Here is a 14,309-nt window from a genome sequence, read left to right as displayed (position 1 = left end):
ATTTGAAATCCTCCTCCGAGATCAATGAAAAGATAATTCAAAGGAAACAGATCATATGTAGGGGTAATAAGCTTTAAAAACAGCACAGCCTGGATACACATGAGAATCTTATTTAAGTATCAGCAGGGTTCAATATAAAAATGCATCTACCATTGGGAACCCATGCAAGTAGCCCATAAGCAATGCGGACACAGACAGGCTTAGGCAACATAAAATTGTGCATGCCAAGAAAAAATGAACGCTTCCCTCCCTAGGGAGCAGCAGGGTAGGGTCTTCACACCAACATGGGCCTCAGGTAAGGTTAACAACCCTGCCACCATCACCCCCAATTTGGCATCCACACCTTTGGCAGTGCTGGTGGCCCAAAAGCACATCAGCACCGGTGCAGGTGGGGGACCACCTGCCCAGGCAGGCCTGGCTCCCGCTGGGGGCCACCTGCCACCTCAGGTGGGGTTTTTTGATTGTTTTCACCTCAGCAGAGCCCTTCTTTGTGGCTGGGCCTGTGCGGGCACCCTACAGCCTCCTTCTTCCTCTGAGGTGCTGACCCAGGCCTCAGCAGGGGGAAGCAGGGAAAATGCGGCAGCGCCTGGGCCCGGCAGCAGCCACCCCCTCAGGAAAAGCCTCCTCCACACACCCGCCTTTTCAACCGGGCCCGTGCGGGGCGACGCCGCCATTTTGGGCCTCTGGGGACTAACGGTCATGCCCTCCCTCAGGCGGCAGCCGCGGCCGGGCGCGAAGCGGCGGCTCTCCCTCCTCGCCGGTGAGGCGGGAGGGGATAGGGAGCAGCCCCCGGCGGCCGGCAGCACCCTTCGCGGCCGTGCGAGGTTTCCCGGCGGGGGCAGGGGGGCCGGCGCAGCGGCGCAGGCCCGGCGGCCGCAGGAAGGGGAGGGAAGGCGGCCGCCGCCATCATGCGCGCGCCGCGCGGGCTGGTGCGGCTGCTGGCGGCGCGGGGGTGGGAGCGGCCGCCGCGCCGCTGCCTCGGCGGCATGGCCCGCTACGGCACGGAGCAGCGGGGGCGGCCCAACTCTCCCGATTACCGCCTCTACTTTAGTAAGTAGCAGCCCCCGGGCTCGATAAACCTCTGCTACCCAGCCTCGGGGGGGTGCACGGTGGGGGAGAGGTGGTGGCGGCGGCGGCTCCTCCTCCCCCCTCCCGCTGAGGCCCCGTCGCCCCTGAGCCTCCCCCCACACACACTCCAAGGGGAGAGTTTTGTGTGGAGAGCGAGGGGATTTCCTGGCAGATCCGCCTTTGGAGGGGATGCTGGGCCTGCTCGGTCCCGGGAGCTGGTGTGAGCGGCACAGCCGTGCTCTTCCCCAGCCCCGCGAAGGCCCCTGAAGGGTGAAGAGGTGCCTGGGGCGAAGCACCGCCGCGGTGCGGTGTTGTGGCAGCCTGGGCGCCAAGGCCACGGTGTGCCCCGGGCCCCCAAGGCCAGCCTTGGCCGTGGGAGCCTCGCCTCACCTCTGCGGTGTGACAGCCCAGTGGGAGCATGGCCTGGCCCCTGTGACCGGGCCAGCCCTCCCTCCAGAAACGTCACGGTGAGGGGAAGCTGGCATCCAAAACTTGAGGCTGCAGCCCCGTGGGGCCAGCAGCGGCGAGTGGCACCCAGGGGGCATGGGCAGCGCTCCAGGAGGCTTCTGAAAACCCGGGAGAGCTGGGAGTGTTCAGTCTCAGTATTACGCATTTTAGTAACAATGTTGCCTATTTGTATGCCTCTTCTCTAGCAGTGGTTTTGTACATTTTTGGTCCATTGACTTACAAGCAGTTAATTCTGACGTCCGCTGGTGTGAGAGAAGCGGAGGCGTCATGTACGCTGTCGGCAGTACCCTGCCAGGGCTCCCTTGTGCTCAGTCCCTCGGGGGCTGCCAGCGCAGGAGCTCATCTAGAGAAAGTCACTTTAGTTAGTGGGAATAAGCAGCCCACCGCTAAACTTTGTTTTATTTGGGAGGAGCGTCTGGGAGGCTTCCAGGAGTTGCAAAAACAACCACCATGTACTCCTTTTCTGAGGTGGTCAAAAGCTAAATGAAGTCCCTTTTCTGCTTTTCCCTTTACTGTGAACAGGGGTGCTAGCAGAGGAGAAAATCCTTGAGATTTGTGTTAGTACCTTATATTGTTGTTGATGCTTCTGTTTTGATGCGGTACTTGGGCTTTTAGTATGTTCAAAAGTTTCTGAGTAGCTTGAAAAGCTTAAGTGCCCACTCCAGTGAATTTTGTTCCTTTTTACAGTGGGAGCAAGGCTGAAGTGCGGATTGGGCTCCTGTTGAGTTAATGTCAATTTCTGCTGGTTTCGAGGTGTGGTGTTTCATTTCTAGGGTATGAGCAAGTATCCAATCCCTCACTTGTTCTCTTGGTCAGACTTTGGCCTACTACGTTGGGGGTTTTTTTCTTTGTGGTCATAAAACTCAGTTTATTAGAAATACAGGGAAGTCACAGGGGCAGCATTACTAGAAACCCAGATGAATTCACTGATTGCTCATGGAAATTAGGTTCTTTTGGTATTTTTTTCTCCATTAATGGTTGTGTATTGCCAGGGAGGAGAAGAAAAGAGAATGAAAGGATCTTCTTATCTTTACATAGCTTGCATTGCCAGGTAGTCAGAACAGAAGTGTGGTACTGAATACTAAAGCAATAATTTTGATTCTAATGAATCCTTGTCAAAGAATCAAATTCCTTGTCCTGTGTGTAGGTTATTTTTTAGTCCTTGGAATTAAACTTCAGAAAAAGTTTAACTGACACATAATTGCGGCATATCATACATTTCTGTAATGCATAATAGTTAGCAATACCAACATCGTACGGCATATCTTTAGATTTGTAATGCGACTTTTTTTTTGTTTGTTTTTCAGAGAATGCAGATGGTAAATATATTTCCCCACTTCATGACATTCCGCTCTTTGCTGGATCGAAAGAGGTGAGTATTTATGCCTTGAAACACAATTAATTTAAAAATGATAAGAATTTTGTTGATATTCTTTAGGTAAAAATGCAGGTTTTCAAAGCTTTTTTTTTAAAGCAATTAACAGACAGATGTATAGCACAGAAAGGACCATTTTAACCCAGACTGATTCCTTATCTAATACAGGCATGATAACTCTGCCAAATTTTCTCTCCTGAGTTCAGTAACTTCCAGTGAAACATCATGATTACTGTGTAGACGAGCCTCGGTGTCTCTTTAAGTCTCCAAGTGATCGAGGGCAGGGTGAACCCTCCCTGTATCTTGTTCTCCTCTACATTTAAGGTTTGTGTTTGTGTGCTCTTGAATTCCTTTTCTACTATTACTCTTTTTAAAGTGGCATTTTTCTACATCTGCAATTAAAAGTGTACATTTCCTTGCAGTAGGAGATGTACAGCACACACTTACATAGATTAGGGTGTATTTCTTTAATTCCCAAAAGGAGCATTATAATTGGAAGCCAAGGATAATGCCCAAGAGAGAAGCGGTAATCGCACCTTTGGAGAATTACAAGGCGTGAGGTGCAGCTGAGCACTTTCATGTCTTGTTAGCCACACTCCCTGGAGTTTCATTATAGCAATAATGAAACGCCTGGTTTATGTATCACCAGTGGGAACTGCCAGTCTTTGGTTTAGACTTAGGTTTGCTTATTATGGTATGCTTGTTTCACAAACAGATTGGGAGGGTTTTGGCCGTTTTCTTGATTTGTTGCTGGGTCTCTATAGGTGATATGAATGGTGAGAAAGGTCAGCAGTTGTAACGTGTTCAGATTGAGACTTCTGAACTAATGAACCGATCTCTTGAATTATTTAAAACGAGAGATTAAAAATATATATGAAACCTTTTTGATCAGCAGATCCTAAGTGTGCTAGTCAATGGAAGAGGTAAGTCTCTTTAAGAGAGTCATTACTAAGATGCTCTGTTCAGTGGGTGCTGTTGCTGGAAAAGCAATGGGCGTTTTCATCACACATTCCCTGGAGGTCTTGCTGTCCCTGCATCTAGCTTTTAAGGTTTGGAGGGGTGGATTACAGTCTGTGATTTTTTTCTGTGGATTAAATTACAGTACAGCGATGTCTGATCAATGTAGAGAGGCTTTCATTTTGGTGTGTGAGCAAGGAAAGAGCATTCTGCAGGACATAGCAGCCTGGGGGGGGGGGGGGGCGAGAAAGGGAGGCATTGTGAAGGTCTCTGTTAATTTTGCCTTCTTTGCAAGACGACGACATAAGGAGTTGTACGTTGTATTCTTTCCCTCCCCTGGTCTAAGCTTTTTGGACTTTATTTTATGATGGATAATTCCAGCCTTATTTTCCATACTGGTTTTGTTTGTTTGGTTTATTTTTTATCTTGTTCAATTGAACAGAAGGATGACTCTGTGTTCTTAATCAGTTGAGGACAGGCCTAAAATGCTGCTTAAATTTTTAGTAGCTGGGAGAAAGTGGATGTGTTCTTGTACATTTTTACCTTCCTCTGTTAACATCTGGAAGATTATAATTTCACAATGAAAGAGGACTGAGTACTTACTTTTAAAAGTTATAGTTTAGGCCTTTATGCTCACAAAGGGATGTTTCAGTTGCACTGAAAACTACTGTTGTCTGTATTTATGTGAATACAGTATAGTTCTCTGATGTTCTTTATACACTTCTTTACTTCACTTTTTCCCTATAGGATAAAGAGATTCCTGCAAAGAGGTCAAAGACTACTGGAAGTGAGGTACTGCTCAGCTTTTTTTTACTATTCCTTCTATTTCCTTTCCAACGTAGCTTTGCTATTCTGTGAAGTAAACTTGCTCTCACTGAATATAGTTGACATATCTTCAAATGCAAGCCTTTTAGGAGGAGAAAGCTTAAAGGGATTTAATATTCTCCTCTTTGAATGGGCCAGAAATGTCAGTATTCTTTTATTCATCAAGATGTTCTCAAAGGCAAACACTTTTATACCACTCTTTGAAAGGTTCATTATGACTATTGCAGTGTAGATATGTTATCTTTTTTGCTATTGCATTCAGAAACATTTGCAAAAAACCCCACATTAATGAAATATTTATTATGCTCTGACTGTGGGTAATCTTTGGTATATATACAAAACTTCAGAAATCTTAAGTATGTTAGGGCAGAAATTAGACTTAGTATCTGCTTTTTAGAGCTGAGGAGATGTTGTTTTCTGTACTTATCTGGGAAGCCCAAGGAGAGAAAAATCACATCTGCTGATGGTTCAGCATTAACCAGCAGTGAAGTTAAGACTAACAGAAGCCCAAAAAGCCATGGAAGGTCTGCTCAGGCTTCTTCTGTGAAACAAGATTTGTTTGTGTGTCTTGCAGTGCTTTCCCTGGCATAGGAGTAGCTAAAAATTAGTAGACGAAGGTGAAAGAAAAAAATGAAGCAAACTATGCTTTAAGGCCATGATGTGGCTGTGTGTCCCCCAGCCTTTATCTTCTCAATATCTGTTTGGCCAGTCATATTGCAAAACTGTAACTACCCATCTGATGTGAAAGAACTGTCCCAACTGTCTGGGTAGTTGCAACTAGTGTGTGGTTCACTGGTGGTTCTACTGTACCAGCCCTCACACAATTCCTGTACTATGTATTTCCTCTCTCTTTGGCCTGTGATTCATTCAAGCTACAATGCCTAGGTAATGCTTTTTAGATTTCCTGTTGCTTGATGCCCATTTAAGTACTACTCAGTAGACATAGAATCATGCCTGAAAGATGAATTGCTGAGGAGAAAGAGTATGTGCCAGTAGCCTTTCTCAAAAATCATTGTCCTGCAACGTGAATTCTTAAATTACTGCTGTTGCTGGAAGTCAAGTATTCTGTTTTTTACCTGCTTATGAATACTGTGCCAATACCTGCTGGTTACGAAGATGTAAAGCCTGTTTTATGCAGTGTCTACAACTGTTCAAAACAAGCATGATAGCTTGTTGAAAACCATGTTTCTAGTACTCTTTTTCTGATCTCTGGATCAGCCTATAGAGCTGGGGGGAAAAGTGCTGGTGAGGCTGAGCAGCGCTTGCTTCCTGGGCCAGTGTAGACTCCAGAGCTGCTTCACATAGCTCCAGCTGTGAGAGAGCTCTGGACCATGGTTTAATAGAACTACAGAAAATGAACAAAGGCAAATGTATATTCCAGTCATTGTGAGATTCTGATGCAAGTAAGCAAACAAACATGCAGGCTATAGGCTTCCCAAACATGCTTGGTCTTTTCTTAGATGGTGAAATGCAAGAATGTATATGATTTAGAAACCCCTTTTTCATCATCATCTTTGGGATTTGGGGAGAAGAGAGAAAATAGAGGGATCATTGTGTTCAGGAAAGCAGTTTCTTCTTACACTGGGCTCTTCAGCACCTCTCCTCACCTTGGACTGTTCAGAAATGCATCCCTGTGTGCTTGTATTTAGGAAAACGTAGCTTAATCAGGGGATGAAGGGAAAATGAGGGATTTAATGCCATGTACTGATTTCTAAAGACCTTTGAAGCACTGTACTCCCTACTCTTGTCTAGGGATGCAAAGGCTACTATTGATACCTGGTGTTCCTTGCACTGAATTTGGCCAGAATTCAAAGGTGATAGTTCCTTTTGCCCTGGAAACACAGTGGCATCTTTAAAACTCGTGCTTTTAGGGTGGCAGTTATTTGTTACACTCCACAAGGGCAACACTCTTAAGAGTGTGTTAAATTGTGCTGAACTGGTGTTCATCAGATAGCAGTTTAGCTATGGAAAATGATGATAATTCTGCATGAGTCTCTCCAGTCTGTCTAATCGACTTTAAATTGTTCTTGGCATTCTTGATGCCAGGAAAGGTGGTCTCAAAACTGAGGAGTTTCAGCTTTCTACATTCATGTGATAGGGGAATGCACGTTGTACAAGTCTGTTAGCGGGTTTGCAGTTTTGGCTTGTAGCTCTAAGGGAAACACTGTGGTGTTTCTGTATAAACTGTTCTCAGTAGTGCAGCCATTTTTTGCAACATTTTAGACCTTCCCAAATCTCAATTAAATTTAGCTTTGTAGTCACTGTTGACAACTGATCTTCTTGCTTTCACAGATGTTTTTTTGGCTGTTCAAAGACTAGAGAGAAGTTATTTTGAAGGAGAAGCTATGCTGGAAAAAATCATATTCAGCTTCAGTCTCAAAATTATTACCAGCTTGCAATCTGAACGTTTGCTTTGTCTTAAGCATTGCAAGCACTCGGAATCCACTTCTGCCCAAGTAAATCTCTGTGAAAGGTATCAAAAGTTTCACATCTGTGTCTGGAAGAGTGGATGTTCCCGCTGTGGTTAGAGTCAAAACTGTCAGAGACTGATTGTTGAATATGGTCTTCCGTGTCTAGCAGGAACAAGGTTTGAAGAAGTCATCGTTTTCTTTGCAAGGCAAATGTGACATCTTGCTTCCCTGCTGTAGTGAAAGGGTTTCTAATCTACTTGTCATCATGTGTTTTTGGTATTCACATGTCATCTCATTCAGAGGACCCAGGTGTTCTTGAATACGAAGTTTTATTTAATATGTTGGCCTTGGTACACCCACAAGAGCATTTGAAAAAAAGATAGAAAGAAAGAAACAAGACAGCTTTTGGTTTGTTGCATCCTGGGGCTTGCACAGTGCTGGAATGCCCTTGTGGACTTCAGTTGAATTCCTTCTGTCAGGCAAAAACTTCTGATAAATTAACTAGTCAGGTGAGATATAAGGGGTCATCAGAGTGGTCATGCAGTCTGAATAGGCAATCTGACAGAGGGCCTCATGCTTGGAACAGTCTTCAAAACTGGTGTCAGAGTTGTGTTACGATACAGTTGTTATGTTTCGTAAGAAAAGGAAAGCTGTCATCATTTCCCCTGCAATACAGGTGCAAACTTTGTACTGACTTTGTATTCTGTCTTAACTACAGCCCCTGTAACCTTCTTTGGTCACGTTAGACCTTTTTTTGGTATATGTAACCTAGGCTGTAGTGTGTTCATTATGTGTGTTCAGGGATTTGTGTGTTCCAAATTTTAGATTATCAGTGAAACTCTCATTCTGATGCTTGAACTTGCCCAGCCTTTTTCTATGGATGTGTCCAACAGTTGTAAGCCTTGCTTTGTGTTCTTGTAGATTAACAAATACTGACAATAGAAGTAATCATCACTCAGCGGTCCAGTTAAAATCTACTGGAGTAGAGTTGGTTTACTAAGGAAGTTGCATCAGTGATTTGATCAAGCTTAACTTCAAATAAATGGTTCCTTAAACTTGAGAAAGTCAGTGTTTCACTTTCTTTCATGTCATGGTTTTACACTGAGTAGTTTTGCAGGTGAATGTGTCCAGTAACTAGTTTATCGGAAAATATGTGTGACACCACTTTTGGGATACCTGTGGGTAAAAACTTCCATAGTGTGTGTGATTCCCTTTTCACTATAACGTGAGGGAAGTACACTATGAAGAGGCTGCAGGCACTTTGCATCTATGCTAGGCACTGCATTCCTTTTTTTGCTATGTGGCATGTTAATTTGTATTGGAAAAGTTCCATTGACTTCTCATTTAGATACAGTATATTTGGTCTCCAGATGTTGTTTGCATCTAGTTTGTTCTTTTCATTGGCAAATACCTTGTAGCAAGTGTTATACCTTGTTATACCTTATACCTTGTAGCAAGTGTTAACATTCCCAATGTTTATAACATGGGTACTCATTTTATAAGCAAGGCCCTCTCCATTTATTTCTGGTTGTATTTCATGACAGTCCTTATTCTCCTTCTCCTTTTTTCCTTTTTTTTTTTCTTTTTTCCTTTTAAACATCATCCTTTGTTCACACTGTGGCTGGACTGCAGCTCATCTTTTTCGTTCTCTTTAGTCCTCAGGTGCATGCTGCCGTGTGCGGTTGGTGGCTGGTGAGAATCCCTGCAAGATTGCAAATGGGCAGACAGAAAAGAAATGGAAATGATAGCTGCTTTTTCTTCTCTCTGTCTTGTGAGTTCAGAGCTTCTCGGTGAGGAAGGATCAGTAGCCCCCAAATGCTGTCTCTAATGCTTTCAGATGTTGGGGTTTTTTTGAGCACTCTACTGTAAAAATTACTACAGTAGTTGTAAGCTTTAGCATATCTCTTCTCCCTGTTGTGCAAGGGTGATGGTGAATGTCAGTCAGGCCTTAAAAAGTGGTGATGTTTGTCATTTTATGAAATTATACTGAGTTTCTGTTCTTCTCTTTATCTCTTTTGTTTTGTCACTTTTCTCGCTCTGCATGGGTTGCACCTCTGCTTCAAATTAGCTGAACCTTCAGCCTTGAGCATTGAGTGTTGCAACCCTTGGGCAAAATCATACCTGTTCAAAACCCTCCCCTCAAATGCACCAGCTAAGGAACTTGGAAAGACTGGGAAAGGAAATAGTTGAACAAAAAAGGGAAAGTTAGGTAAGGAAGAATTGTTTCTGAGAAGGGTGTATGGGAGTCCAGAAGGGCAGGTTGTAAAAATAGTGTCAGAAACGTGCTTAATTTTTTTTCTTTCTTCCTGTGATATTCAGGTTTGTAATAACAAACCCTGATCAAAAAGAGTTATCTTCTGTAAGAAACTGTACAGCCAGAGCTAGCAGTTATTTTTGGCCATCAGTCTTAGTGGAGAGAACGCTGACTCACAGTTCACCCGGCTGCAACAGTCTGTATTTTCCTTGCTTTTCTCAACACTTGCTGTATGAATGTGTTGAAGTATGTTTTTATATCTTCTTATCTTTCTGTCATTTTCTTATTTCAAAAAACAAAAACTGTTCCTGTTCTCTGTGTGAAAAGAGACATGACATTTTTGCTTGTCTCAGCAAAAACATGATCATGATACATGAAAAGTGATGTTCAACTGGAATGGAATGTGGTCAGTTGCCGAGCAATGTTAAAGAAAACACCCCGATAAAGCAAACACTTATTTACATCCTACGTGAGTTTCCGTGTAATGTACTTAGTGTGTAGTTCTTAGGAAATAGAGGATATTATTTAGACATACTGGTTGTTCCTTCTGATGTAATTTTCTGATGATTTTCATATTCAGTTTTAGGAATTAGGAAATGCACTTTTGACTTCTCTGTGTTGAGCAAATGGATTTTTTTTTCCCCCCATCACCTCTTCAAGGTATAATAGAGCATAAGCACAAATGTCTGTCTTGTGTTCACATTGACCCCAAGTCAAACAAGCTACATAATACCCTGGGTTGAAAGTCCCTCTGGGCTCTGTCAGGTCACTTCCTCTAGCAGATGGGTTCTGTTCCTGTTTCTGAATCTAGGAAACTGTTTCCTCCTCTTTTCTTGCATGCTCCAGGAGACTGTCCTTCTGAAGAAACCATCAGCCAGCAGAGTTGGCATGAGGCTAGCCTGTAGGAACTACTCTGTCTGGCCTGTTGTACAGTCTGCTGTCATGGAGCCCCTTCTACGTTAGGCACTTGCAGAGTTGGATTAAATCTGGACTGCAGTGATCTCATAGGCAGACCAGTTGACTGCTGTCATACTGAGGGCAGTTAAATGGTAAACTTTCCAAAGCAATAGTTTTTGTTTCATGAGAGATCTTTTTTCTTTTTCTGTTGCTGGAAGGTGTGTCAAGTGGGCTGTTGAAAGTCTCGCCATTGCTTGAGGGGTTAGAACTGCTCACTTGGGGATTTGGTGAGGTGGAATTTTTTGTTTTACTGATGTAAAATGAGGATAAAAATACCAATTACCAGATGCATTCACCATCCAGAACTAACCACTGAATGGCATATGCAGATGGTAATCTGTGAAGACAGGTGGTGTCTGACACTTGCATTTCTGTTTGCAGCTGAGGCAAGGATGCTTTTGCAGCAAGGGGTGGGGGGGAACATACAAGTGCTCAGAAGGAATAGGTGCTTGGTCTGGGAAAATAAGAGTGATGGAAAAATTCCTGGTGATATTTAGGCAAGGAAGGAAACAATATAGCGAAGAGGAGGAGAAAACCCTAAAAACCAGAGGAGTATACTTCTCTCTTTCTATCTGTCAAACTATCTAGAATGTGCTCTCCTTTCCACACCAGTGAATCCTGTCTCATCACTGTGAAAATGTGATTGCCCTATAAATAAAACTTTTTATTTTTAAATGTAAGCACTGCATGAAGTTATTAATCTCTTGTAAATGCTTGTGGCAGCTTAGCATTAGAGAGAGTACTTTCAGGGATTTTTTTTTTGCATACAAATTAATCTGTCAGGCTGTCACATTTAAGACTCTTGACGATTCACATTTGACTGATACCACAAATTATGAAGGCCTGGTCTTAGAGCTGAGTTAAATCCAAGTGCTTTTTTTGTTTCTGAGAGTAGCATTGTATTCATTTCAGTCCAGGTGTTGTCCAGCCCCGAGAGCTGTTTTGGTGAAGACCTGGAATAACTCTTGGCCAATAAAAGCTCAAAAGCAAGATTTACAGGCTGCTGAACCGTTGTATTAAACTTGGTCAGGAAAACGTACAGGATTTTCGTGTAGGGGAAGATATCGTGTATAATTCCAGGAGTTAAGTTTTCTGGCTGTAGCTACTAGTCAGAACAATTCTTTGACCTGCTTGGCAGTTCCCTAAGAGTTTCTTGTCAGTACTGGCTTTCATGCTGTGCATTTCTTTTTTCCAAGTGTTTCTCAGATGGATGTGCAGACTTTATTTGGCTGACTTCCAACCCTTCCCTTACCTGCTGCTGCATGTATGTTGCTTTGTTCTGTCTGCTTGCTTAGTGTTGACATCTTTGAGCTCTCTTTCTGATTACTTCTCTGTTTCAAACCTTCTTATATACATAAAGTGTACTTTATGAAACTGATCTGAAGCACCTTTCTCCTTTTTTTTCTTTTTTTTTTTTTCTTGTTTTATTTGGTTATGATCTGATTGGGAAAAGTGATTCCATCTGACATGCCATTGATTGCAGTATGGGCACAGTACTTATGGATGGCGAATTTAATTTAAATTTGCTGGGAATTTGCTGTCAGGGTTGTGCCTAGCTTGGCATCTCATGGGAGAAACACTGAGTGACTGCTGGGATTTTCCTTTGCTTTCTTGCTTTCCACGTTCCAGGTTTGTTTGGGAGGAGAAGCTCATACAACCATTGGAATTACTTGAATCAGACTGTGGTATTGACCCTGGTAATGGTATTTGTTGCAGCTGCAGGACGAATATTTAAGAGTCCACTGGAGCCTTAATTACAGTGTAGTTAAAGAGTCAGTGCAAGTCTTCAGTTGGTTTAACTTTATATTTTTTTCCCTATAAATTTCTGCAAAAACATATCTTGTCCTTCCTGAACTGTTGCAATTTTTACTACCAATGCGAGTTTCCTGTGTCCATGAAGAGATGTTCCAGGCAATGTGACATTTTGGGCTTATTTTAGTAATCTAGGAGAAAATAGGTTGTAGACATTGCTGAGTGGTTTGGTCTAGTTACCCATTTTCATTAATACTCTACTCCTTGTTAGTGCTTAACTCTTGACAGCTTCGGAAGAAGAAACCTTACAGCAGTTACACAGACTTCTTCTCTTTGGAAAATGTCACTTTAACCTCCTTGATAAGAAAGGCGTAGATCACTTATTTTTCTTCTAAAAGCATGGAAGTTTACATGTTTTAGGTTTATTCCTTCCACACACCCCTTCTTAAAACAACTTTCACTTAGCCTTCTTTCTAATAAGCAAATGTAAACATGAGGTGTCTGTGTCTATGTCCTTCCTCTGCCATCACTCTTGGATTCATTTTGCCTCACTTCAACCAGGTTGGACTGAGAATCAGAAATGTCAGTGGTTATTGCATTTGCATGGGTTTTTAAAACAAATGCATGAGGCAAAAGAGGAGGGCCTGAAAATATAAATCCTCAGGGGGAAAAACCAAAACATTGTCTTTTCCAGTGCTTGAGGGAAGCTAACTCTGTCCTATAGAAACATCCAATCCTCTTTGACTAGTAGACTGAACCACTGCCTTGTGGCAAACCATTCCATGGACTTTCTGAACATTTTGTGAAGAGTAATATTGATACAGGAATAGAAAAACATCACGTGGATTTCCACTACTTGTAGTTGTACATACTCTCAAAGGGGTGGGGTGGGGAAAGGATGAACCAAGGAGGTTGAATATCATTGTGTGGAACTAAACGAATTGTATTTAATGTAAAAGCAGCTGGAACAGAGAGATGTGATGTATGTTGATGCTGAACACAGAGGAGAGAATTTGTCTTATTTTAAAATACTAATTGCCAAGTGGATTTGATTTTCAGTTCTGTTATTGTTTTTTGTTTTAGGTCCTGTTTAATATGATTGTAGAAGTGCCTCGTTGGACAAATGCAAAAATGGAGGTAATTAAGAAAAATACCTTTATTATATAGGCATTTATGAAAGTTACGACAGTGCAGTGGCGTCCAATAGTCAGAGTTTAATCAGAGTGTGGATTACTCTTTATACGTAAAATTTTCTCTGTTAAAAAATTAATTTGAAGTTGTGCATATAGACACTCTCCTTGTGATTATAAGAAGTGTTGAGGTTCTAATTTTGTTTCTGCAGGTGAACACTGCTTCTTGACAGCCCTCTGACTGCATAGTGCAGCATACCTGCAGCAGAGTCCTAGAGTACTGGCCTGCAGGACGTTGTTCAACATTTAGTCTTACTCTTGCTTGCTCATAGAGCATTCCACCCGGAGGATTTAATTCCTCTCATTTCCGTTGTATAGTGTGCTAGGCTGAATCCTGACAAATGGAGTTGCGAATGAAAAAGCATTTCCTTGTGACAAAAAAAAAAATACTTGGGGACCTCAGTGATTGAAAATACCTACTCCTGCAGGGAGATATTTTAAAAATAGAGCCTAGTGGGTTGTTTCTCTGCAGTTACAATATAGAAGCTGAGTAATGCTTCATCTGTAGTGTTAGTGAAACAGCAGATCTCAGCAGGATATGTCTTGTCTTCCTGAACATATGTATTGGTTTTAGGGATGCTTCCCGGGTGCTTTTAAGGAAGTTTGTGGTGAGCTGTTAACTATTTTGATTATTAAAAATAACACCAAAGAACCTCCCCAGCCTATTAATTCAGAATTTTGTTTTATCCTTTCCCTGATGGTGGAAAATCATTTGAACTGCGTTTACCATCACAGCTGTTAATTCTGCAAGCAGGGTTACCTTGGCTATTTACCTTGTATTTTAAAATGATGATTTATTGTGGAAGTTGAATTCTCTTTTGCAGAGTTTCCCTTTGGCAATGCTGTTTTAACTCTTTGCGTAAAGCTCAGGTTGTTCTCCCTGCCCTTCTCTCGGCACATGATGTCAAGGGTAGAAAAGTTTGCTGTCCTGTTAGGTTCAGAAATCAGTGGGTTTAGACTTTTCTGGCTTCATAAAGGAGACCAGAAGTAATTCTCTAATCTATAACTTTTAATATACTTTGAAGTTTCCTGCATTAATCGTTAAGGCAGTT

At 42.5% G+C, this 14,309-nt stretch overlaps 1 protein-coding gene across 1 annotated transcript in view; it reads left to right on the top strand.

The window, feature by feature from the left end:
* The first annotated feature begins 284 nt into the window (after positions 1-284).
* The window catches only part of PPA2 (inorganic pyrophosphatase 2), a 39,517-nt gene continuing 25,492 nt past the window's right edge, over positions 285-14,309 (top strand). The window contains 6 exon segments of the mRNA XM_059818217.1: positions 285-295; positions 721-892; positions 894-1,050; positions 2,844-2,908; positions 4,616-4,660; positions 13,151-13,204. Of these exon segments, the coding sequence (XP_059674200.1) occupies positions 285-295; positions 721-892; positions 894-1,050; positions 2,844-2,908; positions 4,616-4,660; positions 13,151-13,204 (504 nt within the window).

The sequence above is a fragment of the Gavia stellata genome, chromosome 5, assembly GCF_030936135.1.
Source record: "Gavia stellata isolate bGavSte3 chromosome 5, bGavSte3.hap2, whole genome shotgun sequence".
Lineage (NCBI taxonomy): Eukaryota > Metazoa > Chordata > Aves > Gaviiformes > Gaviidae > Gavia > Gavia stellata.
This window is presented reverse-complemented; position numbering and strand designations above follow the sequence as displayed.